Genomic DNA, 27,991 nt, shown 5'->3' with positions numbered 1-27,991 from the left:
CCCCATTTTGTAAAATGGGAAAGTTGAGCCAGACCGTGATGGGGAACTGGTCTCCATCAGGCCAAAGTTGGATTGGCTGTCCAGAGCATCCTAAGGTTACCAAGCCAGTGAGGGGATGGGCAAGTGTGTGCTGTTCCTGCTATATTTGTGCCGGGGTTGCCCTTAAAGATGGCTTCTCCTGGCTGAGAGTCAGAAAGGACACCCTGAGGCTCTCTATCTGCCTGCACACATTGAAAGCTATGGCACAGTTGGTAACCTGCATGGCCTTCCTCCAGCAATGATGTCTACTGTCCTGAGACAGGTCTTCCTAATGCTTCAGTTCACCTCACTGATGCCATTCAGATCATCCACCTCCTTCCTACCTCAGTGCATTTCAGCTGAAGGAATGTTTGGTGACTGGCAGATGTGGCCACCTGCCATTTACTTCCCTGAGGCAGATATGATTCCAGTTTCACCATCTTTTATTGGATACAGAGCCACAAATTCTGATGCCCATTTGAGTCCTTTTAAATACATACGCTCGGGTACATTAAGCAAAGGGCATCTATGGGTGATGTGGAGCAAAGTGCTGGGATGGTGATGCCTGGGTGGGGCAGAAAAGTGGGGCCAGGGAAGGCCCCCTGGGGGCTGGAGGTACTGGCGCCACTTCAGAAACAAAACCAAAAAATGCTCTCCACCCCTCTGCCTGATGTGCTTGGGGTGAGGGAAGCTCCCTTCTCACAGCTCAGGCCCACTGCAGCCTGGCTGTGCAGGGAAGGCAGGGCCTGGGGCCAGTTGTGGAGGTCCCCGCCAGCAGGGCTCGCTAGAGCCAGGCCTACTGGCACCAGCCATGAGGCGAGTCTGCCCCTGCATGCAAGACCCCTGCCAGGGCAAAGCTGAGGCCTGGGGCCCTGCCAGCAGTGGCAGACAAGGCTCGGACTTGTGGCGGGGAAGCCTGCCTGATTGTCGGGGCAGTCTTGGGACTGGCCAGGGTCCCAAGGGGTTGGGGTCAGACTAGGAGCTGGTTGCCTTAGTTGGCCCTGGTATTCTGATCTTCACCCAATCCTAAACCTTATCCTCAGGCAAGGCTGTAGATGAACACACCTGTCCGGGAATAAATACACACACGATACACAGCAATATATACAGAAATGGGGCCTGGGACAAGGCTGGGTGAGAAAGCACAGCCACCAGGGGTAAAAAGAGAAGTGCCAGGCCCCTGGGGGAGGGAAGTTACACTTATCAGGGACTGATGGGCTGGGACACATCCCATTGGTATGAGTTAACTCCTCTGGGCACTTGGGCCCTGCACCCAGTCACCGTCTCTCCCGTTTCCACCCCAAGTCCACCAGGAACTGGGTCTTTGGCACCAATAGTCCCTCTGGAAAGATCTTCAACTTAGCGCCCAAGAGGGACTGGGGCATGGGCAGCTCCCCACCGGCAGCCCAGAGGACTAGAGACCAGGACCAGGCGGACAGGTGGGACCCAAAGGCAAAGGACAGAGTCAAACCTTGGAGCAGCACGCCTTGGGAAGGAGGTGGCGCTTTTTTTTTTTCCAGCAATTGCTGAGGGACTGGCTCAAACTCCACTCTCATGGGACTAGGAAAACATGAGCTGCCTTGGTCCTTAGGTGGTCTCCTGGCCAGTGAAAAGCCATGGTTCTGGGCAGCCCACTTTCTGTCCCTCAGGGATGCAGATACAGCATCTCCTTTGTTCTCTGCCAGTGCTGTGGGGAAGCAGCCTGAATAAAGCATGATATACTCAAGCCAAGTACCCCAAGCCTCCCAGGTGCTGGGCTGGCAAGGAGAGGTGGTAAGGACACCAAGTGGCCATCACCCATGGGGCCTCTACACATGCTGGGACCCCTGGAGCAGGGCCTGTGTTGGTTTGCTCTCACAGATACTCCTCTTTTGCATCTCATCAGGTGTGAGATGTGGAAGAGGGCTCTCCTGTGGGTGAGTGAAGGATAAGGTGCTCCTAGGGATGGCCAGGCCCTCCATCCCTGTTCGCCGTCCTCAGCCCTAGCTGTGTGCTTGCCAGAGAAGTGACCAAGTAAACAAAAGCTCTCCACTCAGCAGCAGGGCTCATCCCCCTGGGGAGAGGCAAAAATAGCATCAAGCTGGTGGGGAGCCCGCAAACCCGCCAGTTCTCAGGGCAGATATGAAGGCCAGGGCACACAAGTCTGTCAGCCCCAGGTGTGCAGCGGTACAGGCTGTGACCCATCGTTCCCATGGGCAGAGGCTTGGACCTGTGCAATATGCACCCCACACATCCCTCACACACTCAGCTGGAAAATACAGGGCGGGGGGCTTGGCGGGTTTCCTGGAAACAGCCAAACTTGTTGAGAGGCAAACTTCCCACCAGCAGGAGAAGGGAGTCTTGTTCACTCTGCTGCCCCAGTGCTGGCGGTGCTCGGCGCTACTGCACAGAAGAAACCTACGACAACCGTCAGGCCTTTCAGCACCACCTTTCTCCCACTCAAGCCTGCTGCCTGTGCACCCTGACCTCTCCCAGAACTGATGCCAGGCATTCCAGCGGGCATCTTCCCAGGGAGAAATTGCCCAAAGCCTTGTACTCAGGGATGGAGGCTACCTAGGGCAGAAAAAGCCCCTCAGTAGGACAGGCTCAGGTCAAGCAGGGCATCCCTTTGTGCTTTGTCCAGGAGACAGAGGGTCACAGGGAGCAGGGGCTATGGAGGGAGGATGCAGTTGGCAAAGCAGAACAGACACACCCAGGGCAACCAGGCCGAGTGGACCTCCACCTCCCTTCCAGGCCCCAGACAGAGGAAAGTTGTGCTTCTCCTTCGTGACTCCTGGGGACAGGGCTGGAGAGGTAAGAGCCAATGGAACCAGCTGCTCTGGGGTGGGGATGCCACACAGCCAAGGCTTCGTGCAGGACTGGACAGGGAGTTGCCAACGTGCCACCCTTGGTATTTGGGGTCTTCAAAGGGCAGGGCCAGAACAAGCCACGGGAGGAAAATCAACAATGAAAACAGCCAGGACACAGCTGAGTGGGGAGCCAGGAGAGCTGGGTACACTTCTGATCCTGTGGGGGTCCCAGCTCTGGAGGCCTCCTTGCAGGGTAACCCAGAGCGGGGCTGATGTCCGTGCCAGGTTGCGGCAGAAAGTTGGGTTCCTGGAAAGGATTGAGAAACTAGAGGAGCCCAGCCCCAGCCAGAACCAGGGGCCTAATGATTAGGACTGAGAGCCCACCCTGTAACAGGAGAGAAGGAAACCCTAAGATGGACCTAGATCAATGTTTGAAAGAACTTTCCAAATGAAAGTTGGCAGGACCCACGGCCTTTGCGCCACTGTGGGAGTCCTGAGAGGCGGAACTGGGGAGACCTGAGTCTTTAGAGCCATAGTGCCAGGAGCTAGCCCTCTGGGAACCGTACAAGGGTCGGTGAAAGCCCCCATTTGCATTTTAAGCCAGTGGTTCTGGCTCAGGTCCCAGCACTGCCCCCGGCAGAAGACCCCCAACACAGCCCTCAGCCTGTGGGGCCAGTGGAGATTGAGGAGGGGGAAAAGTCCAATGAGGGGGGGGGGCTCTTCCTCATTCTTGGCCCCATGGGTCTGGCTCCCTACCAAAGCCACATCTTCAAGCAAGCTAGCCAGACAAGGAAGCAAACTAAACCACCCTCCTTCCGGACTCCTCCAGGCCCTAGCACAGAGGGCAGCCTAGTGATTCCCTCTCACGTAGCCTTGGGGACCCAAAGACCATCAGATTCCTGCCCAAGCACCCGGATTAGAAGTACATTCCTTGAGGACAGGAACTGCTTCTCACTGCTGACACCGTTTCCCAGAGGCTCGGGATTGGTGGAAGTTATAGAAACATGCACCTTTTAGCTCTGAATTTAGTTCTGGTGTGTCGTGGGTATGTGGTGGCTGGGAGGGATCTTGTCTTTTCTACAGCAATAAAAACTCGAAGTTTTCTCTACCTTGGGAGGGGTGGTCTCGATGTCCTGGGGAGAAGTTCTGGACGAACGCCTTGCCCTTCCACGCCCACCCCACTACCTCGCTGCACCCCTACCTCTCACTTTCGGCTGGCCACATCCCCAGACCGCTAGGGTTATCCCTGGAAAATACGGACCCAGAGCCCCGGCGGGCTGCCTGGAGGGGGTGCCGCACAGAAGGCTGGGACAGGGCAGGGGGAAGAGAAGAGCCCTCCTTGCCAAGTCTGAGCTGCCTTGTGGAGCAACCCACTGGCATGGAGTTTAACAGAGGCTCCCGACCAGGAGGCTGGGCCTCACAAAGGGGAGACCTGCCCCAGCAGCCCGAGCGGCCGAGGCGCCACTGGTGGTTATTGCAGATCCTCAGGGCGATGACACCAAGTGCTGGTGGGACTCAGCTCTTCGCTGACTGGGCCCAGAAGGCTGCTCCAGCTGGGGTTGGGGTGGGAGTCGGGGGACAGCTGTCCAAAGCCCCTGCCCTGGAGAGGCAGTGCTCAGGGTCAGGCCTGTTGCTCCACTGTCCCAGCAGGACAGGAGACTGACAACCCCTCCCCAGAAGCCAGGGATAACACTAGGCCACCAAAGGTCTAGTACAAATCAGGGTCCCTCTGGAGGTCCAAAGAGAGTGCCCTGGTGTGGGGCTGGCAGGGGCCCTGCCGCCCCCCACCCGGGTTAGCAGCCGCCTTCCACCTTGATGTGCAGGATCTTAGAGAAGCCGGGCCTCCGCCGTAGGGCCTGCAGACCAAACCTGCGTTAGTTCCCCTCAGGGCAGACAGGTGGAGCCCTCCCTTCAAACACCCAGGTCACCAACCCCAACCTAGGGATGCCACTGGGGGTCTTGGGCAGCCTCAGAGACAGCTGCTCACCTGGAGTTTTGTCACCATGTCCTCAAACAGCTTCTGGGCCTCAGGGCTGCTGGGCTCTTTGAAATAATCAGCAATCCCAACCTGGACCACAATGGACTTGAGGTTCCGGCAGATGCCTGGGAAAAGGTAAGGTGGGGGCCCATGTCTGATCTGGGCAATGGGGCTGTCTTCCCTCCTCTTACTAACTAACAGAATCAGAACCCTCTGAGAGACAGTCGTGTGCCAGGCACTGGGAGCAGATCCACGCTGCCCCGGGCTCAACTGGGCAAGGGGAGAAGGTGGAGGGTGAGGTCAAAGAGCAGTGGCTGTGGGGGACTCTGGGAGGACGAGTGGACGACAGCCAGCTGCGCAGGGGCTCTAGCACCTTCCCTGGCAGAGGGGACCGCTGTGCTCTGGTCTGGGCATGTGGAAATGAGTTACAAGGACGGAGTGGCTGAGGTTAGGCTGACGGATCTCGGCTGGAGCACTGGAGGCGGGGGAGGCCGGGAACAAATAAGCGGGGAGCAGAGGGCTTAAGGGACTGGACGTTGCCATGAGGTCAGGGGAGGAGGAGCAAGAAGGTCAGGAGGCAGAGAGGATTCTAAAGGTTATGATTTTGGAGGCCAAGCAGTTAGTTCTGGTGGTCAGTCCAGGGTGGGGCCCTGAGGCTGAAGTGGGGGAAGAAGAGGATCCTGGAGATGACAAGAAGGTCGAGGAACCTTCAGTGCTCAGGACGTGAGGTCCTGCCAGGGGCCAAATGGTCCCGGATGATGGTCTACCCTTGCGCGTGTGCAGCCCCAGCTGGGCACCTGTGTCCTTAATGAAGGTGGAGGAATGACTGGGAGGGGAGCGGGGGCTGGAGGGAGGCAGGGGCCAGCGGAGGCGTGTGTGTGAGCCCCCTGAGAAGTGTTCTAGGGGGCTCACACACATTATCTCATTAATCTTCCCACTCATTCGGTTTAGAAGTCAGCTTAAAAGATGGGGATACAGAACCCAAGAGAAGTACAGTAATTTGCCCAAAGTCACACAGCTAATAATCAGTGGAGCCAGAACTGAGACCTAGGTCAGCCAGTTCCAGAACCCATCTGTTCTGCCTTTGCCCTTGGCTGGAGGCTCGTGTGGGGGTAGATGGTAGATGGTGCTGAACAGCTCCTGCCTCCAACGTGGACAGAGCACAAGGCAATACATATCCACTGAACTGAACCATTTGGGTCAGATGCTGGCAGGCCTTAAATGCCACACTCGCCTCAGAAGGCACTGGTGGCAAAGCCAGGACCAGAACGCTGGTCAATCTGACCCCAGTGCTGGTGTTTGCTGACTAGGAGCGAGAGGGAGTCGGTTATGCTACTTGCTGACAAGACATGGTAAGAGGCAACAGTGGGACCCCACCCCACGCTCCCCATCACTCACTGTTGAAATGCAGCAGGGCCTTGGGGGTGACAGGGGTGGCCGTGAGCACCAACATCTCCAGTCCCTTCAGGCCTTCCCGGCAGACCTCAGCCGCCACCTCTTGGGTGATCTCCGACACGTGGTCCAGCTCCAGGACCTGCAGTCGCATGCAGTTTCTCACTAGGAAGAGGGCAGAAGAGGCAAGGTCCTGCTGACAAACACCCCAGGTCACCTCCTGCCACCACCCAGGCTGCAGCCCCGAGTCCCTCTGGGATTTCAGTGTTGCATCCACGCCTGCTTCCCATCACCCCCTACCCCAGTCCCAAGGAAAGACTCACCGAGTGATGCCAGGCCCTGCACCCCACAGCCGGCACCCCCGACGCCCAGGGCCCGGAGGTGGGGCCAACAGCGACCGATCATCTGTAGGCAGCGGTTACTGAAGCGCGTGGGCTGCTGGCTGGAGAACAGGGTGGAGGGAGGGCTGTCAGGGAAGCCCCTGGCTGCATGATACCCTAAGCCTGCTTCTCTGTCAGGACCTGCCTCTCAAAGGCGAGGCCCCACCAACCACCCAGCTGTTCAAGTCAGAAACCTGGGATCTTCCCTGACTCCTCCTCCCTCACCTCCTGCCAAGACCTGCAGATTCTGATTCCTGAATAATTTTCAACCCACAGTTCAGACCACCATCCATATTCATCTGATTATACAACTAGTCTCCCTGCCCGTTCATCCAGCGGCTGCTGACAGCCAGCCCCTCACTCCCATATCCTTTCACTCAGTCATTCAACAAAAGCTTCTCAAGTGCCTGTCATGACCAAGAACAATTGAGCTGGGCCCTGGGGACACAGTGGTGACATAGAGACATGGTTCCTGCCTCCAAGAGATGGGCAGTGGGGGGGATGACACAGAACATTCCTAGTCTGATGTAATTCCGTTTTTTAAGATCTAAAATCCCCCAGTGGCTTCCCAGTGCTTTCTAGACAAAATGCAAACATCTAAAACCCCTTAGGCAAGGCCTTCTGACCTTGGCCCAAACCTTCCTTTCCACACTCATTGCTCGCTGGGCCCTGCCCACCACTCACACCACACTTTCTCCTTCCCTGAACACTTCATCACTTAATAATCGCCCAGCATCTGCCACGTGCTCAGTACCAGGGATACAGAAATGGACATTCACAGCCTCTGCCCTGAGAAACATGAGTCTGGTGTAGACTGAAATATAGAGAAATTTTTGCAAAATGGACTACAGCAGGGACCAGGACAAGGTGCAAGAGGAATGGAGACAGGGGAGCAGTGACAAATTCTACCAGGGTGTTAGTGACAGGACACTGGGGGACCCGGAAGGAGGTGTCATGTGGAGAGGGGCTTGCAGGGCAGGCGCAGGGAGTGAAAAAGCCTGGTATGTTTGAGGAATTCCAAGTAAAGCGATGAATGATCTCACACCCTGGATTCTTGGAAAACCAGCTCTTTTGTACATTATACAATGACCTCCCTGAACTGCCTTTCATGTGCCAAACAAACCTGGCTATTTCCAGCTAGTGTGGTAAATAGCCCACTGTGGCCTCTGCAGCCTTTATGCACACATCTCATTTGAGCCAGCTATAGTCCTAATAAGATCGACAGATCTAATACCCCCTTCACTTTACAGTTGAGAAACTAAGGTACGACTGGGTTGCCCAAAGTCACACTGCTATCCGGCCAGGACATGATCCCAAGTCTGATTCTGAAGCCCTGCTCCTGTTGCCTGAAGACACAGACTGATGAATGTGAATCTGTCACCCCAAACTGCATATGGAATGGGCCCAGATCTGCTCAGTCCTCAGCCCCACACCCAGCCCCAACCCTGCCCTTCCGCACCCCTGCCTGGGCTCACCAGGGGTGAAGTGGCGCCACCTGGAGGGAGACAATCTCTCTGCAGCCTGCGCCCAGGGCCCAAATGACCTCATGGCCCACCGGGTCTGTGGCGCTTCTGTTGAAAAGACAAAGCTGGGGCCACCAACTCTGGTGGCCTCTGCTCCTTTCCCTTGGGCCACAGAGCTCTTGGGTCCCTTTGCCTGAGAGCCCTGGGGGAAGGATATGCAGAGCCCAGGGATCCCTGGGGCCCGAGGCCTTGCTTCTTGCAGTGTGGACCCACCTGTAGGTGACAGCCTGCAGGGCGCGGCAGTAGCAGCTGGCCAGCCAGAGCGAACGGTCAGTGAGGATGTTGGGACAGTGGGAGATGCGCAGGATCAGCAGATTCCCCCCAGCCGCCTTCAGCAGAGACTCTAGCCCTGCTTCCAGACAGCCCCTGGGGATAGCCAAGAGGTCAGGGCACTGTTTGTGGCCAGCTCCTCCTCTGGGAAGCTTCCCGACATCACTCTGGGTCTGCAGCTCTGAAGCAACCCCCACCCACCCACCGTGGCCTCACCGGGTACTCCGGGCATACTCTTCTTTGCTCTCCTTCTTGCCCCGCTGCCGGGGCTTCAGGTTCTGCAGTGTCAGCGAGTGGGCCTGGGTGCACCACTGAGCCAGCATTGCCAAGAACTGCAGGGAGAGAGGGGTTACCTGGGGATGAGGGGATCTGGGTTTGGTTGGCTGGAAGTGGACCAGCCCCAGGATAGGAGGCCTCACGAGAGCATTTCGGGGAGTCAGGTTGGAGCTGGGGTGCTGTAAAAGGCTGCAAGGACCAGACCTTGTGGGGCCAGACTCTGCCAGGGAAAAGGAGGGTTCACAGCATGGGTGATTGGGAGGGCAGGGCGGCAGGCAGGGACAGGCACCTTGGAACAGACGCGGGCGTTCTCAAGCAGCACCCGTGTCCAGACGGCAGGGTGGCGGGCCACAAAGCGCCAGTCCCGGCAGACCTCGGCGGCATGTAGCAGTGTGCGCGTGTCCAGGTAGGTGAAGATGCAGAACAGGGCGGCTCGCATCTTGAGGATCTCCGGGCTGATGACCTCATTGGAGCGTGAGGGGCTGCCCCTCTCGGCTCGCCGACCCCGCCCACTGCCTCCCTCAGGGCGGGCTGCACAATATCACGGGGTCAAAGGTCAGTGTGGGGTATGGGTGGGGAGCTGGGGTAGGGTAGGAGCTGCAGGAGGAATGGGCGTGACAGAACCATGCCAGGGGACCAGCAACTTGGGAGGAGGGACAAAGGGCCTCTGCTTCCCCCTCCTCTGCATCACCCTCATTCCTAGTTTTGCAAATTAGAAAAAGGTGGCCCTTCCTCAAGGGAACTTTCTTTTTAAGGTCGTATATCATCACATAGTCCAAAGTCATCCCCCAGATGAGGTGACTGAGTCAAGGCTGGAGAAGGAAGGGGCTTGGATAGAAACTCTGCATCTGTGAACAGAATGCAGGTGAGAGGTTGCCCAGAGCAGTCACCGGGGCACAGCCATGCACCCTGACCCGAACTCTCCAGCCTCCTGACCCCGACCCACTCACATATGCACATGGCTTTGTGTGGATACAGGAGAGGGTTCGCCCTGCTGTCCCCAGGCTTCAGTTTGAACACTCAACTCCTCTCCTGTGAATGTCATGTGAAGGGACCCCCTGAGCCGTGGCATCCTTGTGCAATACCCAACCTGAGTGTCCCCGTGCTACAGAAGCGCCCTGTCCCAGCAGCTCCTGCTCCAAACTTGCTGGGCCCTGCGTGGGAGGGAGTTTGTCATTCTCATTGTGGGAAGTCTGGGGCCAGGCGAAAGGCGGTGCAGGAGCCCAGGAGACTTACTGCCTCTGCCCTGTGTCCCCTGAGAGCGCCTGGCACCATGGAAAGACTGGCCTCTCAGTCCCCCTCCCAAGACTCACCAGAGAGCCGGCAGCTGCTCAACGGCCCAGCCATAGCAGGCCCAGGGCGGGGGGCATCCGAGGGGCCCTCAGCCTCTGACTCGGTGGTTCGGGAGCCCACATCCGAGACGTCACCTTCCTCCCCCTCCGTGCTGTGTCGGCGAGGTCTGCGCTGCCAGTTCTGGATGGCCTGGCGCCGCAGGCCTGAGCTGCGAGGGGGCTGGGCCCGCTCCAAGCCGCCGTTGGCAGCCTGGACCCGTGTGCCCAAGCCCCCGGGGACACTGTCCTCAGGGGCCCCCTCTTCTGGCCGGGGCAGCTCCAGACTGTCACTGTCATAGCAGCCTGAGCTCTGGGATGCAGCTGGGATGCGACTGCAGGCCCTGGGGTAGGGTGGACCAGATGGTGAGGAGCAAGGGGTCCTAGGCCTGCCTGAACTCCCCATGCCACCCCACCACTGGCCAAGGGCAACCCACCCACCTTACTTTCCAAGAGTCCCCTCTGAGTGTGGAAAGCCAGACAGGGGTGACCCGAGGAGGACGGGGGGAGGAGGAGAAGCCACGGCCCAGATGGGCCAGCCAGCCAGGGGGCCAGTGGATCTTTCCAGGGGGAGGGTGGGCTGTGTGGGGCGGGCCAGGCCCGCGGCTTACCCTGTGCTGGGAGAGGAGCCATGCCGTGACACCGCGTATGTGCTAGGCATGGCCAGGCCCGCGTGGTGTTCTCGCTGTGGGCCCCCAGAGAGGGAGGGAAGGGCAGGGGGGCAGAGGAGGCCAGAGGATGAGAAGGAACAGGAGAAACAGGGTACAAGATGGAGAGAAGGGGGGGTGGAGAAGAGAGAAGAAGGAGAACAGTTGGGAAAGATGGACAAGTAGACAGATAGACAGCCCAGAGAGGCAGGCTCACCAGCCCCCTCCCCACGCCCACCAAGCGCCCCAGACCCCGGCTTGTGGCTCCTGGGCTCTCATTTGCAGGGATGGGCAGAGGCAAACCCCTGCCTGAGGACTGGGGTTGCTGGATGGTATCTCACTACAGCCTCAGGGCTGGCACTTCTGCTGTCAGAGGGGCTCCCCTATTCCTGGACCCCAACTTCAGGCCTGGAATCTGCTCATGGGGAAGAGCCAAAGAAGGAAGCACGGAACATCGTGGGGCGGGGGGTTGTCAGGCCATGTATGAGGCATGGTTGTAGGGGGTCAGGTGTGCAGGTGGAGGAGGGAAGGCAGGTGGGCACTCACCGTCCTGCCTGGGCCCCGGGTACTGGGCCCAGCACCACTTCCCCCACCTCCGCGGCCCAGGCTGGCACTGGGAGTGCTGCCACAGCTGCTGCTGATGACCTGCAGCTGCCGCTCGGCGCGGTCGGCCCGCTCGAGGAGCTCCTCGATGAACTGCTGCAGCCGCAGCTTGGCGCTGGCCTCCCGCGCCGCCGTCTCCTTCAGGAACTGGTCAATCTGCACCACCTCCCTGGGCCCGGAGCAGTCTCTTTACCCCAGTGCCTTGGCCTGGCTGCCCACCCACCCTCCGGAGGAGACCCTGAGCGGCAGGGAGACACGGGCACAGCTGACCGCAGTGTCCGCTCGTGGTCACGTGGGCACACACAGAACACACCCAGGAACACTGCCCCACACAACACAACGGCACACACAGAAACGCAAGCGCACGCTCCGAGTCATACACGCACACCCCACCAACCCAGCCCTAAACACACAACCAGACACCCTGCTCCCCACAGAGATACTCACAGGCGTGCTCAGTCACACACAGCCATCTCCTCCCTCCAGAAACACTCACGGGCACACACTTAGAGTCCACATAGCCCAGCAGACAGCCCCCCACGCTCATGTACACGTACTCATATCCCATTCATTCACAGGCACACAGTCTGAGGCACAGTCCTACTAACACATTCAAACACACACACTTTCAGAAACATTCTCAGATTCAGAAAAGCACACTTACAGTTGCACCAACCTCCAGGAGTTGCACGGACACACAGTACACTTAAGAGTCATGTGAGTATTTACTCTCGAGTGCATTCACAGTTGTTCATGCATCCATTCACCATTTACAGGCACCCTCTAGGCGCCAGGCACCATTCTAGGTGTTGGGGTGTCCAGCAGTGAACAAAGCAGAGAAAACTTCCTGCCCCCCATGGAGCTTATATCACAATGGGGACGAATAAATAACATCTGTGTACTTCATAATTCTACACTGAAAGACCAGAGGAATGAGGAGAAGCCAGCAAAGAAGACTGAAAAGAAGCCAATAGAAAGAGAGACGGTAATTCCAAGGAGAGTGTCTTAGAAGCCAAGTTAAAGAGGTGTTTCAAGGATCAGCTGTGTCAAATGCTGCCAATGGGCCAAGTAAGATGATGACTTGGCCTCGGTAACATGAAGGTCATTTATGACATGGAGGATAGTGATGGAGGTGGACAACTGATCAGAGTGGGTTCAAGAGAGAAAGTGGGGAAAGAAATTGAAGACGAGGAGTAGAAACAATATTTTCAAGGAGTTTTTCTGTAAGGAGGAGAGAAGGGGCGGTAGCTTAAGGGGGAGATAGGGTTAGGCAGAGTGGAGAAAGGACCGTATGTCTGTATGTTTTTAGTAATGATACAGTAGATAGGGAAAACCTGACGGCGGCAAAGGGAGAGGGGAGAATTGAGCCATGTCTTTGAGTAGGCAAAAGGGAAGACGATCTCGTGTCACAATCAGGAACTGGCCTTGGTAGGAGGATAGAAAAGGAAGAGAAACCGTCTTTACACACGCGGTCACACTGCCATGGACTCAGAGTCCTAAACACACACCTTCATGACACTCTTGGCCACACGCGCACCACCTTTACATGCTAGTGGCCACCGATCCCATATAATTTGGCCACATACATAGCCACACCCACGGTGGTGGCAGCGGCACAGTGACACGCGTGGTCACCTACTCAGGAACATTCGCGGACACACCCACCCACAAGGCCCTTCGGGCCACTCACTGCTGCTTGCGGCTCAGCTCCTGTTCCTTGTGCACCAGGTCCTGCTTGAGCGAGGCCAGCAGCTCCACACTCACGTCCACCTGGCGCGAGAGCTCGGAAGCGCGCTCCTCCAGCTCCTCCTTCTCGCGCCCCAGCCGCGCGCTCTCCTGCCGCGCAGTCTCCAGCTCCGCCGCCTTGCGCTCCAGCTCGGCCTGAAGCCGGCCCACCTGGCCCGCGATTTTCTGCTCCACCTCCTCGCTCAGCCGCTCCAGCCGTCGGTCCACCTCCAGCTTCTCCAGCGCGCGGATCTTGAGGCGAGCCAGGCCCTCTTCGTAAGCCACATCGGCGGGCGAGGGAGACGCGGGCGAGGCAGAGGCGGGCCCGGGGCCAGGCCCGGGCGGCGGCGTCGAGCACGCCGAGGAGGCCACGGACTTGCGGGCGAATAGCTCCCCCAGCGGGATCTCGATCTCGCGGAGCGCGTAGCGCGCGGCGGCGGCGGGCACGAGGCCCGGCTCAGCCAGCTCCTCGCAGGGCAGGCTGGCGGGCACCAGGTCGCCAGGGAAGTGGGCGAGGGGTGCGTGGTGGTGATGGTGGTGCAGCAGGTGTGGCGCCGCGGGGGACGGCCCGGCCGCCTGCTCCTTGCCCTGGAAGGACGTGCTCTCGAAGACCTCGCGCCGGGCGCCTGGCACGGCCAGCAGGGCGGCAGGCTCAGGCGCCAGAGGGAAACCGGAGGCGGCGGCGGCGGCAGCCGCGGCCGCCGCGGCGCCGTCGCAAATGCTGTTGGTCTTGGAGAGGATGTAGAGCGTCTCGTACGTGTGGCTGTACTCCAGGTGCGCGCGCAGCGACGACAGGCTCCGGAAGCGCTTGTGCTCCCCGCAGCGGGGGCAGCGGTAGGGCAGGTCCAGCGAGGCCATGGTCCCGCCGTACCCGCTGCGCCCGGGCTCCACCGCGGCCGCCCTGCGGGTCAGCCGGGCGCGCTCATGGGGGGCCGCGGGCGAGCCCCCCTGAGGGGTCAGGCAGACTCAGGGCGCTGGCGGCCAGGGGCAAGGAGGCTAGAAGAGAGGGAGCAAGCCTTAGGAGGGTGGTATCCGTCCCCACCTCCAACCCATATCCCCCACCCATGACAAAATTGGCTTCCCCAGAAAACACGTGCCCAGAAGAGAGAGGCCAGGGGAGACCAATGGCCAGACCTCCCAGAGGGGACTGGCCTGCTCCAGTACCTGTGTGAGGGCTGTGCATGTATGAGAGTGAGAAAGAATGAGAATTCTCTAAGAAAGAAAAAAAAAAAAAAGCATTAGTTTTATTTATAATAGTTACAACCTGGACATAACCGAAGTGCCCATCACCAGTAGAATGGATAAATTGTGTTATATTCATAATGGGATGTTACCCAGCAATAAGAAAAGGAACCACTGGTACATGCAACAACATGGGTGAATCCATTTAATATTATGCTGCATGAAAGAAGCCAGACTAGATTGCATACTGCTGGATTCCACACATATGGAGTTCAAGAACAGACTAAATTGATGATGACAGAAGTCAGAATAGAGTTTACCCCTGGGGCCTATACAGACTGGGAAGGGGCAGGAGGGAACTTCATGTAATGCTGAAAATGTTCTCTATCTTGATATGAGTGGTGGTTATACACGTGTATATGTAAGGTTATACAGTTTATACATATGTACACTTACGATTAGTGTACTATATGTACTAGCTTGTTACATCTCAAAAAAAAAATGCTTATTTCGTGTCTTGCAAACCACACTCATTAGACCAGCTGGACTATTGGTACCATGTTGCAGTGACCAAGATGTCACCTCACCTGATGATACCTATGTATGTCACTGTTCCCGTTCCTGCTTCTGTCCCACTCCCTCCCATCCCTGCTCTGCCCTTTGCTTCAAGGGCCATGATACCTGTCTTCTCCAGGTTCCTTCTGGCACAAGTCACCACCCTTCCTGGCATCCCACTCCTGGTCACCCTGAATGCCTGCTGCCCATCCCCCCTCATCTCTGGCTTCCGGTCACCCTTCCCCTGCCTTGTGGGATCCCTACCCTATTCTTCACTGCCCTCCTCTTCCTAACTGGCCATGACCAGGCTTCAACCACCTCTGCTATCACTGTGCTCTTCCAAGTCACAGACCACCAGCTAATCAGACAATGTAGTTGTCATCAAAGGTCCTCACCTACTTCGTCCCTTGGATAATACTACTGACTGCTCCATGTTCATAGGCTGCCATGAAGCTGCCCCGTTTGGGTTCTCTGACCTTTTCTTCTTGCTGTCTTCCTAATCTTCCTATCTCCTGATTGGAGGTCTGCCTTCAAGCCCCCTTTGCCTCTATCTGGTTCACTCCCACAGTCTGGTTTACTCACATCTTTAAGCCTTGACTCTCAGCTCTACCTCTCCATCCTGACCTACTCTTGAGTTCCGTTTGCCTTCTGGCTTTCCACATGGATGTATGGGTGGATACCTGTTCCCTTTGCCAGCCCAGCACCCAGTCGTCCCCCTGGCAACAGCACCCTGCTTTGACCTTGGGGAACCATCCTTCCTTCCCCACTTTCTCAGTCCATGTGGTCTGGGTGGCGGTTGATGGTTCACCCTTGCTCCATGGGTAAGAATGTGATATAGGCCTGGCCAATCAGAATCCTGAGATGGGCACAGATCACCCAACTTGAGTCAATGAGTCATTTCTCCGGGACTTCTCTGGCATTACTGGGGAAAGCATCCTCTTTGGGCTCAGGTTTCAAAGCTGATGGGGAGGGCCAGAGCTGTGAGGGCCATCTTTGCCTCCTTTGGGAGGAACCACCTGGGAATGAAGGCAACACAGACAGGTAGAAGTAAGATGGAGAAAGATTCCTCACACTGTTTGAGGTCCTGGTCTGTTCAATTGTGTGAGCCAATCAATTCCTTTTGCTTTAGCCAGCTGGAGTTGGGTCTGTGTTATCTGCACCAGAAAAAATTCCAAACTCAGAAATTAGAATCAGAAGTCAAATTTTTTGGGAAAAAATTTTAGAAGGAATTAGCTGAACTAAGAGGGACAGTACCGCTTCCCCTGCTCAGAAGTTGGTGAAGCCTGCTACACAGCAGCAAAGCAGCTGATTAAACTCTCCCACGGCCTCTAGAGCTCAGATGTTCCTACCAAGGCTGGAACTTTAGCGGACTTGTAGAAAAATGTCCAACAAGAAAGAGACACACTCTGGCTAAAAGGGGCCCATCTGAAAGCAGAGAGGAAGAAAATGCTCCTTTGCCCAGAGAGGCCCTTTCTGCCTGAGGCCAGTAATTCAATATGGCTGAGAGTCAGATAATTAAGAGCCAGTTCTCCGCTTCTAGCTAAAGTCAGCTCAAGCAAAGACAGGCAGACTGGAAACACAGAGGGAGACAAACCTGGGGCCTGATAGGCTCTTGACTCCTCAGGCCCTCTTGAACCCCTTCCTGCTGTGCCCTCCCAGCTCAACAGAGGCAACCGTTACTTCCAATACAAGCAGCCTTCCAGTGGGATGCAGCTTCAGGGAGAAGGGGCAAACGAACTCTGCCTCTCATCATAGACTAGGAGTTTGCATTGCCCTGCGGCAGAGGCCTAGCTAGAGCCACAGAACCACGGGCTCCTGGGACAGGCAGAGCACCAAGCCCTGTTGCTAAGAGACAACTGCTCCTCCTCCCCCAGCACCATCACCAGGGACTTGATTCAAGAATTATAACTTTCAATGGGTCTCTAGTTTGGTTAATACCTCTGGGGATGGCTGAATACGAACTGACTGAGAGCTTTCTAATCATTAAAGGGATTGTATTGCCAGGAAAACCCCACAAACCTGGAAAACAAAGGCCAGGGATTACTCAGCCCCTAAAGTTTCCCACCCCCAAACCTGCACCAATGGGAGGTGACCCCTCAAAGCCCCTTTTGCACATGGCCACAGAGCATGAAGGATAAGGGATGCTCTCCGAGACAGCAGAACCAGAGCAGCCGATAGGTGGGCCAGGGAACCTCATCCACGCCGACTGGTCAAGCATGTGGACTGGGCTATGGACTTGTGACCCCTGAGTGTTCTCCCTCACCTCCCCTCTTCAACTGGGAGGGTTTTGTTCTTTCAGTTATCCAATTTTTCTTCCATCATTGTAGTTTGGCCATAAATTGAAAGACGATGAGGGGCTAGCTCAGTACCACGACAGATAAGATCTTGAATTGGGGCTGGGCATGGTAAGTGGTGAGAACTTGGAACGTCTCCTTCCGGAGGTGGGACAAGTGTGTTTTAAGTTTTGTGAGGGACAGTTGCATTATGATAAACAGAGAAAATTTTTAAATTATACGAGAAGGGGGATCTGTCTAGATCTTGGACAGAGGTGGAAGGTAGTGGACATTTATTGGTTTTGCTGTTCAACTCCAGTCCCCCTTTGTAGGTAGACACCCCAGTTTTCCCTTGGAGAACCGTTCCCCCACCACCACTCTGAGTTGATGTTGTTTGGGTAGGGCTGACCCCACCCCCAGGCTCCAGGGGAGCTCATGTGACCTTGGCCTGTTCATCAGTCACAGTTATCACTGTGTACTGGGCGAGTTTCCTAGGCCAGGCCAATACAGCCACTCTAGACCTGTGCTCAGCCGGCAGAGTGTGAGGCTGGAGCTGCTGGTGGCCCTTTCTGTCCTCTCTCTGGGTAAGAAGAAGAAAAAGACTCCTCATGACATCCCTTGAGCACCCAGATCCAGATGTGCCAAAAACTTTAACCCAGGACTTGTCAGTTGTGTGAGGCGGCAAATTTTTTTGGAGATTAAATCATTTGAATTGGTTGCCAGTAATGAGGCTCTAAACTACCACAATGACCCACAGCGTCAAAAAACAAACCTTGGACTTCCCTGACTGTCCTCCCAGGCACCCCACAGCCCTGGCCATCTTGATTTTGCTGTCTGCTAGCCATCAAGACCAGCTGATTTTTCCTTTGAATTCTCTCAACGCAACTGTTCTCGTCTCAGGCTTTGTGGTTCCCCCCACCCCTGGACTGCTAGTGCAGCCTTTGGTCTTACAGCTCTCTACCATCCTATATAAGGCACCAGATGCCTCTGACTGGAGATAACTCCTGCTCGTGATCCTTCAATGATGCCGATCACCTGTCAGCTGCAGCCAAACTCCAGAGCTTCCTGCTTTGGCCTTGATGTACTCTTGCCAATTTGAAAAATGTCCTGGCTGTTTCACTTGCATTTTTTTGATGACTAATGGCTGGACATTTTTTCACAATTTATCAGTCATTTATATCTCTTTGGTGCCTTGACTATGTACTACTTTGCTCATTTTTATACTGAACATACATCTTTTCTGGTTGATTTTTGAAGTCTTATTTATAATATTGATCTTTTGTCATTTATACACTACAAATATTTTTCTCGAGTGTGTTGATTAGTTTCTACTTTTGTTTACAGTCTTTATTGATATACTAAAGCTTTAAAGTTTCCTTCAGTAAAATCTTTAGGATTTCTCATTTTGTTGTCATGCTTAGGAAGTCCATCCCTATCCAAGGATTATATAAACTTTTAGTACTTTGTGAGCTCTCTTTTTTAAAAAGTCCAGAACGTTTTTTAAATTAAGGGCTTCAAACAAATAACCATAATATTATAACTGACAATGACTGGTAGCATGCAAATATTTCAGGCTGTGTGGTTTCCTTTATACACTGGACTTTTCATCCATCTAGAAATTTTTGGTATGCATGGTGAGACAAGGATTTTAAAAAACCCAGCTTTTTTGTTATGGAGATTTTCACACATATTCCAAAATAGAGAGAATATGATGATGAACTCCTATGTACCCATCATCTAGCTTCAGAAATTATCAACTCGTGGCCAGGTTTTTTCATCTGTACACTGTCCTCTGGCTTCACACCTCCTCCACCTCCACCACTGGATAATTTTGAGCAAATCCAAGTTATTGTATCATTTCATCTAAAAGTATATTAGTATGTATAAGATAGGGACTTAAATTTCTTTTTAAAAACTAAATATTAGTCACTGTTCTAACATCACCATCTTTTAGGTATATTAACACTCAAGAATCTGAAAAAGTTGGTATAGACGATCTTATTTACAAAGCAGAAATAGAGACATAGACATACACAACAAACGTATGGATACCAATGGGGAAAGGGGAGGGTGGGATGAATTGGGAGATTGGAACTGACATATATACACTATTGATACTATGTATAAAATAGATAACTAATGAGAACCTACTGTATAGCTCAGGGAACTCTACTCAATGTTCTGTGGTGAGCTAAATGGGAAGGAAATCCAAAAAAAGAGGGGATACATGTATACATATAGTCGATATACTTTGCTGTACAGTAGAAACACAGTATCGGGGACTTCCCTGGTGGCGCAGTGGTTAAGAATCCGCCTGCCAAGGCAGGGGACACGGGTTCGAGCCCTGGTCCGGGAAGATCCCACATGCCACGGAGCAACTAAGCCCGTGCGCCACAACTACTGAGCCTGCGCTCTAGAGCTCGCGAGCCACAACTACTGAGCCTGTGTGCCACAACTACTGAAGCCCGCGCGCCTAGAGCCTGTGCTCCGCAACAAGAGAAGCCACCTCAATGAGAAGTCCATGCACCACAACAAAGAGCAGCCCCTGCTCGCCACAACTAGAGAAAGCCTGCGCGCAGCAACAGACCCAATGCAGCCAAAAATAAATTTATTTTAAAAAAACGTTAAAAAAAAAAGAAACACAATATCGTAACGCAACTATACGCCAATAAAAATTAAAAAAAAAAAAAAGCGAGAGGAAAAAAAACCCCTCAAACAGTAGCCTTGAGGGGTAAATCCAAAAGATGGTTCTCTGAAAAGACCAACAAAATAAATAGCCCTCTGGCAAATCTATTCAAAGAGAAAAAGAAAGAAAACAAATACATAACACTATAATGAAAAGAGGGATATAACCACTGACACAGAGATTTCTTTTAAATTACTGAAATGCTACCAGTTACACCCCTGGCCCAAATTTTTGAAAATCTGGATGAACTGAATGCTTTTCTAGGAAAATATGAATTATCAAAATTGACTCAAGAAGAAATAAAAAACCTGAATAGACTAATGGCTATAGATAAAACTGAGGAAGTTGGCAAAGTGACCAGGTGTATATTATAAGGAGAACTTGGTTCACACACACACAACTGTTCAGGAACAGGGTTATTCTTCATGCGTGTTCAGCCGGCTTTCTGAGCGCCTGTGTGTGCCTGTCCATCTCAGCTAAGCGCTGGTCCTTCCTGTGGGGGAATCTTGCCTACACAGCACCTTGCTAGCCAGGCTTCTAGAAGAGCAGGGGAAGGGGGAGGCGTGGGGGTATAGGCCTGAGTGTGGATGTGCAAGCTAGAGGAAGGAAGGGGCTTCTGGGATCCAGGTGGCTCTTCACCTGAGGCCAGCCCACCCCACAGTTTCCCTCCATCTGCTGGAGCTGAGGAATGGCTATGAATCATTCTTAGGAATATTTCTGCCTAGATCTACCCACCTCCTCAGCATGAGCATGAAGCTTTGCCTGAATGCAAGCAAGAAGGTGATGGAGGGAGGAGGGGAGAGAAGGAATGGGCAAAATAGAAGTGTTGTTTATTCAAATTCCATCACAATCCTGTACTGTGATCACCTTGACAGAACAGTCAGAGATTTTCCTTTGCATTCTAGTCTCCCCAAATCAGCAACCTCTGCAGACCTAAGACCTGCCTCCTTTTTCAGCCTGGCCCTGCCTCCTTGCCATCCTCAGAACTTGTTATCTCCTTCCCCCATCTCAGACGTCTATCTCAAGTCTACTTTCTTTTTTTTTTTTAAATCTAGGGGGATTCCAGGGACTCCAGTCCCCAGTCAATACTATTAATACCTAATTTTTTTTAAATTTATTAATTTATTTGTTTTTGGCTGCGTTGGGTCTTTGTCGCTATGCGCGGGCTTTCTCTAGTTGCGGCGAGTGGGAGCCACTCTTCGTTGGGGTGCACGGGCTTCTCATTGTGGTGGCTTCTCTTGTTGCAGAGCATGGGCTCTAGGCACACGGGCTTCAGTAGTTGTGGCATGCGGGCTCAGTAGTTGTGGTTCGCGGCTCTAGAGTGCAGGCTCAGTAGTTGTGGCACACGGGCTTAGCTGCTCCATGGCATGTGGGATCTTCCCGGACTAGGGCTGGAACCTGTGTCCGCTGCATTGGCAGGGGGATTCTTAACCACTGAGCCACTAGCGAAGTCCAAGTCTGCTTTTTTTTAAGTCCAGCCCAAGGTTGTTTTCTTTGGGTAGAAGACTCAATCAGAAGCATTAGCTTTTTTTTTTTTTTTTTTTAAGGCTTTCCAGTGTGTGAGTTTCATCTCCTCAAATAAGACCAACCATGTCAAGATGTGTGTCTTCTCTGGCTCCAGTCTACTGTCACATTTTCACATGTTGACTCTGCCAGAAACACAGATAGTCTTGCATTTTCATGGCCTCCACTAACATGTAGTCACTGGGAGTTCCTGCAGTGAACATTATTATTTTTATCTGCTCAGCAAGTCTTCTTCACCTTCTGGTAATAGCAACATCTCATCTTCTCTTTGGTGAGCTGCCCCTCCCCACTCCATGTGGTTCTGACAGGGCTGCCAATCCCAGTAGGGTGGACCCAGACCTGACCAATCACTGTACCCCCATCTTCTTGGCCGTCATGATTCCTCAGGCTGAGCCAACTGAATCCTTCACTGAGAATTTATATGAAAGACTGAGGAGTCCTCTTGACTCTCTGGGATCACATGCTAGGGATGATGAAGCTGTCTATGGCCTTTTGCAACCTCCACCCATCACATGGAGAAAACCCATGACTGGTGGGGAGAAAATGTGGCAACACTCAGAATGAAGCTGAGTCAAGAGTTAGAGAGTCTTCACCCACTTTTTTTTTAAAAATATTTTTCTTATTTATTTATTTATTTATTTGGCTACATTGGGTCTTCGTTGCGGCACATGGGCTTTCTCTAGTTGCAGTGAGCAGGGGCTACTCTTTGTTGCAGTGCATGGGCTTCTCATTGCGGTGGCTTCTCTTGTTGTGGAGCACGGGCTCTAGGCATGCAGGTTTTCAGTAGTTGTGGCACGCGGGCTCAGTAGTTGTGGCCCGCGGGCTCTAGAGCGCAGGCTCAGTAGTTGTGGCGCATGGGCTTAGCTGCTTCGTGGCACGTGGGATCTTCCCAGACCAGGGCTTGAACCTGCATTGGCAGGTGGACTCTTAACCACTGCACCACCAGGGAAGTCCTTCACCCACTTTTGAGAACCTGCGTACAGTTATGCCCAAGATCCACTCATCCCTCTTTTTTCCAGTTATATGAATTGGTACATATCCTTTTTTTGCTTAAAATAATTTGGGTTGGGTTGGATTTCTGTCATTTGCAATCAAAAGTCTTAACTAATACCCTTATAAATCTGTATTTCAAACCTAGAATTCTCTCCTAAACACTATTCCAACATGAATTCATTCAACGTACATTTACTGAGTACCTGCTCTGTGCCATGAACTATACCAGGTGCTGTACTAGGGATGTTGAGGACACACAGACCTACAAGATCCAATCCTTGCCTTCAAGCAGCCTGTGATCTGGGGCAGACTAAGGGATTGGATGGTGTAGTCATGAGATAAATGTTATGCCAGAGACTGGCACAGAATTCTACACTTAGCTTGAGGAACTGGGGGGGTTGGGGAACCCCTAGATGTAGTAGCATCTAGGCTGACTCTTTCTTTATTATTAATTTTTATTGGAGTATGGTTGCTTTACGATGTTGTGTTAGCCTCCACTGCAGGCTGACTCTTGAAGAGCAAAATAGAGTTGTCAGGTGAGGAAGGGCAATTATAAGGTTGGGGAGGGGAAGAAACAATCCTGAGCAGCAGAAAGAGCACATACAAAGGCAAGGAACTGAGAAAGAGTATACCTCTCACAGGGAAGGAAAATGTAAACTCCATGAGGGTAGAGACATTGTCTTTCTCGATCACTGCTATTTCCCCAGCACTTAACAACAGTGCCCGCTAAGTGCTCAGTAAATGTTTGTGGAATGAAGGGATGGCAAGGACTTAATCAGATGTAGTTTAGAGAATGGACTACAGAGGGCCAATGTCAGGAAGAAGGCTACAGGAACACAACACGGAAATTGTTAGCCAAGGTAGCAGGAGTGCAAATTGGGAGAAGGATGGATCTGGGAACAATTAAGAAAGGAGAGGGGAGAAGGCTTGGTGACAGAATGACTGTGGTGGGTACGAAAGGGAGGAGTCAAGGCTCAGGCTCAGGTTTGGAGTTTGAGCTTCTATGTAGATGGGGATGAGGCTCAGTAAGGAGGGAAAATGAATGAGGGCAGGTTTGTGGGAGAGAGAGTGAGTTTGGTTGTAGATTCCATGAGTTTGAGGTTCCAGTGGGCCTTGGAAATAGAGATATTTGGTACATAGTTTGCAATATGCAATATGGAGCTGAAAATACATTTTTGGCAATTTAAGCATAAAAACAAAAGTGGATGAACAGGACCACGGAGAGGGTGCAGAGAGAGGAGAGCAGGGGGGGAAAGGTGGACCCTCAGAGAGACAGAGGAGGGAGAAGAACCAAGAAGTTCCTAAGAACCAGCAGCAGAAATGGTTATTCTGGCAGGAAACCTTAGGGAAGAGAGGATGTCATGGATGGAAGGAGTGGGAAGGAGTATAGAAAACAGTGTAAACAACAGGAGTTGACAACTCAGGTCAGAGCAGAGGTGGAAAAGGTCCACTAGTGACTTTAGAGAGGGCCACTTTGATGAGCCTGGCTGCTGTGGGTTGAGAAGAGAGTGAGGTGAGGATGTGAGTAGATGCAGGAAGCTCAGCTGTGAAGGGAAGGAGGCTGCATGGGAGAATCAGAGACAGTATTGAAAATGAAAGACACCTGAACATATTTAAATGCTTCTTAGAGAAAACCTAATTTTAATCTATACCATCACTTCCGCTAGCCTGAGGCATGGATAACTCAATGCCTCAGACCTGTAATTTATAGCAATTCTTTTTTTAAAAGTGTTTCTTAGAAGCAGCAAGTAGGGAAGACGAAATGGATGATATTTCAATGTAGGCGGCTGAGAGCTTAATATGACCAATAGTGAACTCATGATACCACAATGCTCACCCTGAAACCTGCTTCTTCCTCCTGTTTCCCATCTTGACCAACATGCTCATTGTCTACTTGGCACCCTGCGTGCAACCCCCAACGCATCTCTGAATTCTCAAAGTCCCCCTCAGATCTCATCAGTTGCTGATTTTTGTCAACACTATCTTCTAAATATTTGACTCTATTTGTTGCTTTTCCTATAGCCCTTTTCCTATTATCCTCTTCTATCTGGACATTGATACTGTTTCTAACTGGAGTCTCTAACTCCTCCAGCTTTGAATTCTCATGGTTTCCTTAAAAAGAGATCCAGTCATGTCACTCTTCTTCTTATAAAACATCTCTGAAGGCAGGCCATCTTCTAAGAATTCAAGTCCACCCTGCCTTGCCTGCCCTCAAGGCTGACTGGAATCTGACCACCACTCAGCCTTGTCGGCCCTAGCTTACGCTTCCCACGTGCATCCTTAGTGAGCCCTATGGGGCTTAGCTTCACTGAGAAGTGCCATGTGATGTCATATCCTTGAGTCTTGGCTCATGCTGGTCCCTCTTCCTGGGACTACCTCCTCTAATCGGTGAATTCTGCAGGCCCAGCTCAGATGCTACCCTTTCCATGAAGCCTTCTACCCCCTCCTCCAGCTCAAGTCACATCACAACATGAATCACTCCTCACCATAGCTCTTCACACATGGTAACAAGTATCACATACTAGATGGTCATGGACCTGTTTGCACATCAGATCCTACCCTTCACATACACTGGAGGGCAGGGGCAATGCAACTGACTCATCCTCACACCTTCCACACACACAGTAGACCTCAGTATATTCTTAGAGGAATCACAATGAATAATGGAGGATGAATTGATTGATTTATGTAACCAAACTGATTTCCACCCCTCATCGTCATGGAACTGGGTGAATTTGGTTACAATTAAATCAATCCGAGAATCACCTTGAATAACATTTGCTTCCCCAGCTCTGCGAGTCACCCACTGGAAGGTAAGAACTTGCTGTGTCTTCTCAACACTGTCGCTCTAGCAGAGCTCCAAGGCTTAGGACTTGTCTGCTTCATTCTATTTTATCCACCCAACAAAAAGATGTCAAACACAAAGGCCCATGCCAGGCACTGAGGACACAACGATGACTAAGACAGTAATGCTCTCAAGGTGCTTGCAGTCTAATAATCAAAGCAGTGAACACTGACCTACTAGTTATTCTGGTGAGACAACATGGTTTTCACTTAGCTCTCACGACAGTGCTGCCAAGTACGTAGTATCACCTCCAGTTTAGGATGAGGAAATTGAGGCTCAGAGTGGCCAAATCACTGGTCCAAGGCCAGTAAGTGACTTAACAAACTGTTGCTTTGGTGGCACCCAATGAGCCATGCCTCCCAGTATTCTTGCCCTTATGCGGTCCTCTCCCACACTGACTCAGAACTTGGCCATGTGACTTTGGGCAATGGGACATTAAAGCCTGATGCAGGCAGAGGTTTGATAAGCAGATCCATAGAGCTTATCCTCTTTGAATACTTCCTCTTGGGATCCGGCTGCCATGTAGAATACTTGAGCTAGACTACTGAGTGATTAGATGCCACGTGTGGAAAGGCCCTGGAGGATGAAAGGCCATCTTGATGTTCCTTTCCAGCCAGTCTCTCTCAACTGTATGCACCTGAGAAGGGGCAAGCGAGCCCACAGTCACAGCCAACCCACAGACCATAATAAATAATAAATCAGTGTAGTTTTAAGCCCCTGTATGCTGGAGAGGTTTGTTATACACCAGTGAATAACTGAAACAGTGACAAGCTGGGATTTGAACCCAGTACTATTTGACTGACTTCAAAAACCATGCTCTTAGTTTCAGTACTATGTTCCTTCTGGTTGGGAGTGGAATGTCATACCAATACTATAATATTCATAGGTTGGCCCATAGTAGCTCTCAATAAGCATTTGTTGAATGAATGAATAAAGGGTGTGGTGGGCTACCAGAGAGGTAGGAAAGTCCAGGGAATTCAAAGGCAGGTTGGCAATTACCTTTCCACAACCATGACCCCCTTTCCCACTACAAATATTCCAAAAACAAATATTCCCTAAATCTAGAAACAAGTATGTGGATATCACCAAACTCCCTCTCTCGGTCTCTTTCTCTGTTAAATTCAGATCAGGCAAAATTGAGAATTTCACAGAGTTTGGTTTTCGATGTTCATTCCCCTTGCCCCCAACTCTCTACCATGCCCCTGGCATCTTCTCTCCCTCCCACCTGGCCTTCTGGGCCCAGCAGCTCTTTCTCCCTCATTCCATATAAAATCCACACGCAGGAAAGCAGAGAAGGTGGAAATTACAGAATTGGGGGAGGAAGATTTGGATATTAGTAGATGGCATTACAGGCCAAAGAAATGAAACTCTAAGCTCAGTGCTTCCAGGAGACATCTGCCAGCAGGTGGAGGAGGTATTTTAAGGATGGGGAGCCAGCTGGAGGTGTCCCTGTGGTTGGGGAATAAAGGAATGCCCCCTGAATCCCCCAAGAAGGCAGAGGCTCTGGCTCTCCACACCTGGGGCTGTGGCCCAACATCTGTAGCTCCCAGAGTAGTCACTATAGCCTGGTGAAGACCCACAGGGGTCACTGTGTCCAGTCCGCTGCTTCTTGGCAGCTCTGACACTGCCTTTTCTAAGCTCCCCCTCATTCTTAGGCTCCTGCAAGCATGCACACACCCCCCAAGGTCACACACACATGGCTCCAGCACCTGGATCCCACACCCTGAAAACCATCTGGGCCCTTCACTGCAGACTCAACCTAAGGAGAGAGCAGGCCCCACTCCTGCTCACAAGGCAGACTGTGGCAAGTGCACATAGGCACCGTGGCACACACTCACATGCAAAGCAATGCAGTGGGGAGCACACATCCAGACCACTGTGGGCACGGTCACCGGTGGAGGCACTGGGATATGAGGAGACATAAACATGCGTGCACACACATGCACACCTCCAGACCATCCAGACTTAGCACACGTGCACAGGGGCACCCAAACCCTCCCACCCTCAGACACCCGCACAGGTGCCCAGCCAGGCCGCAACACCAAGCCCCTCCCCCACCCCTTTTCAGAAGCAGGTGGAGAGGGCTGGGGTTTGAGGGCGCTCTTCCTCCTCCCTCCCTCTGGCCCCGGCTCTCCAAGGTCCAGAGTCCCAGTGGGATCTGGAGCCCGCCCCGCCCCCCAGCCTGGCTCGAGGAGCGACTGGCGAGAGGGGGGATGGGAAGCCTGGTCTCAAATCTTTCTGATTTTAAGTCCTTAAATTAACCCCTTCCTTGCCTCTGCCCTGGCCTGGCCTGCCCAAATCCCCTCCCCCGCCCCGGTCCGGGAGCCTCTCCGGCCTCCAGAGGGCTGTGGGAGAGAAGCAAGAGAAGGCGGCAGCGGCTGGGGTCCTCCCTGCCTTCTCTCCAGGAGCGGTCCCGCAGCACGCCCGCGACTCGCCCTTACCTACTCCACCCCGCGACGAGGCCAGGCCCCGCGGCCCTCGGCTGGGGGTGCAGAGGCAGCCCCCGCGTGCCCGGGCCAGATGCAGGGCCGCCTCGGGGCCTCGGATCTCGTTCCCCTCTGCAGCCTCGGGTGGCCGCCGCGGCTTGCGCCCCCGCCTCCCTCCCGGGGCGGGGGCGGCCAAGCCTCCCAGCCAGTCGCAGCGGGAGGGGCACACAAACAGGGTGGGAGAAGGATGGAGGAGGGAGGAGGGGGCGCGCGGCCCGAGGAAAGGAAGGGAAGGGGGAGGGAGGCGGCAAGGAGGTGGGGCGGAGCCGGCCCCTCCTCCGGGGCGGGCTCTCCTGCGAGCTGGGGAGCCGCAGATACCGCCAGAAGCGGCTGCGCCGGGACCCCACGTTTTCCGCTGAAGGTGGCTTCGGTGGGGGAGGGGTCCGCGGCGCCGCCCTGGGGGTGCAGGGGCCTCTCCAGCCGCGCTCCTCCTGAGTCCCTGTCTTCCGGGGTCGCGGCACCGCCCAGTGCACTCTGCCTACCCCGAGGACCTCCGGTTGTGACCTCTGCTGCCCACC

General features: G+C 53.4%; 1 protein-coding gene across 7 annotated transcripts; it reads right to left on the bottom strand.

The window, feature by feature from the left end:
* Positions 1-443: 443 nt before the first annotated feature.
* On the bottom strand, positions 444-27,708 carry FBXO41 (F-box protein 41). 7 transcript variants are annotated; one of them, XM_082426002.1, is made up of 14 exons: positions 27,429-27,708; positions 14,094-14,141; positions 12,895-13,925; positions 11,148-11,373; positions 10,566-10,639; positions 9,940-10,298; positions 8,916-9,157; positions 8,567-8,682; positions 8,294-8,446; positions 8,033-8,128; positions 6,501-6,619; positions 6,184-6,342; positions 4,795-4,910; positions 444-3,114 (listed from the first exon to the last, which is right to left on the bottom strand). In XM_082426002.1, the coding sequence occupies exons 3-14, from the start codon at positions 13,785-13,787 to the stop codon at positions 2,959-2,961; spliced, it is 2,709 nt and encodes a 902-aa protein (XP_082282128.1). In that variant the 5' UTR covers positions 13,788-13,925; positions 14,094-14,141; positions 27,429-27,708; the 3' UTR covers positions 444-2,958. The 7 variants fall into 7 exon arrangements, with proteins under 7 accessions (XP_082282128.1, XP_082282124.1, XP_082282125.1 ...); XM_082425998.1 differs by having other exon boundaries at positions 12,895-15,820; XM_082425999.1 differs by having other exon boundaries at positions 12,895-14,141.
* Between the last annotated feature and the right edge of the window lie 283 nt (positions 27,709-27,991).

The sequence above is a fragment of the Balaenoptera physalus genome (assembly GCF_965194825.1).
Source record: "Balaenoptera physalus genome assembly, chromosome: 15".
Lineage (NCBI taxonomy): Eukaryota > Metazoa > Chordata > Mammalia > Artiodactyla > Balaenopteridae > Balaenoptera > Balaenoptera physalus.
This window is presented reverse-complemented; position numbering and strand designations above follow the sequence as displayed.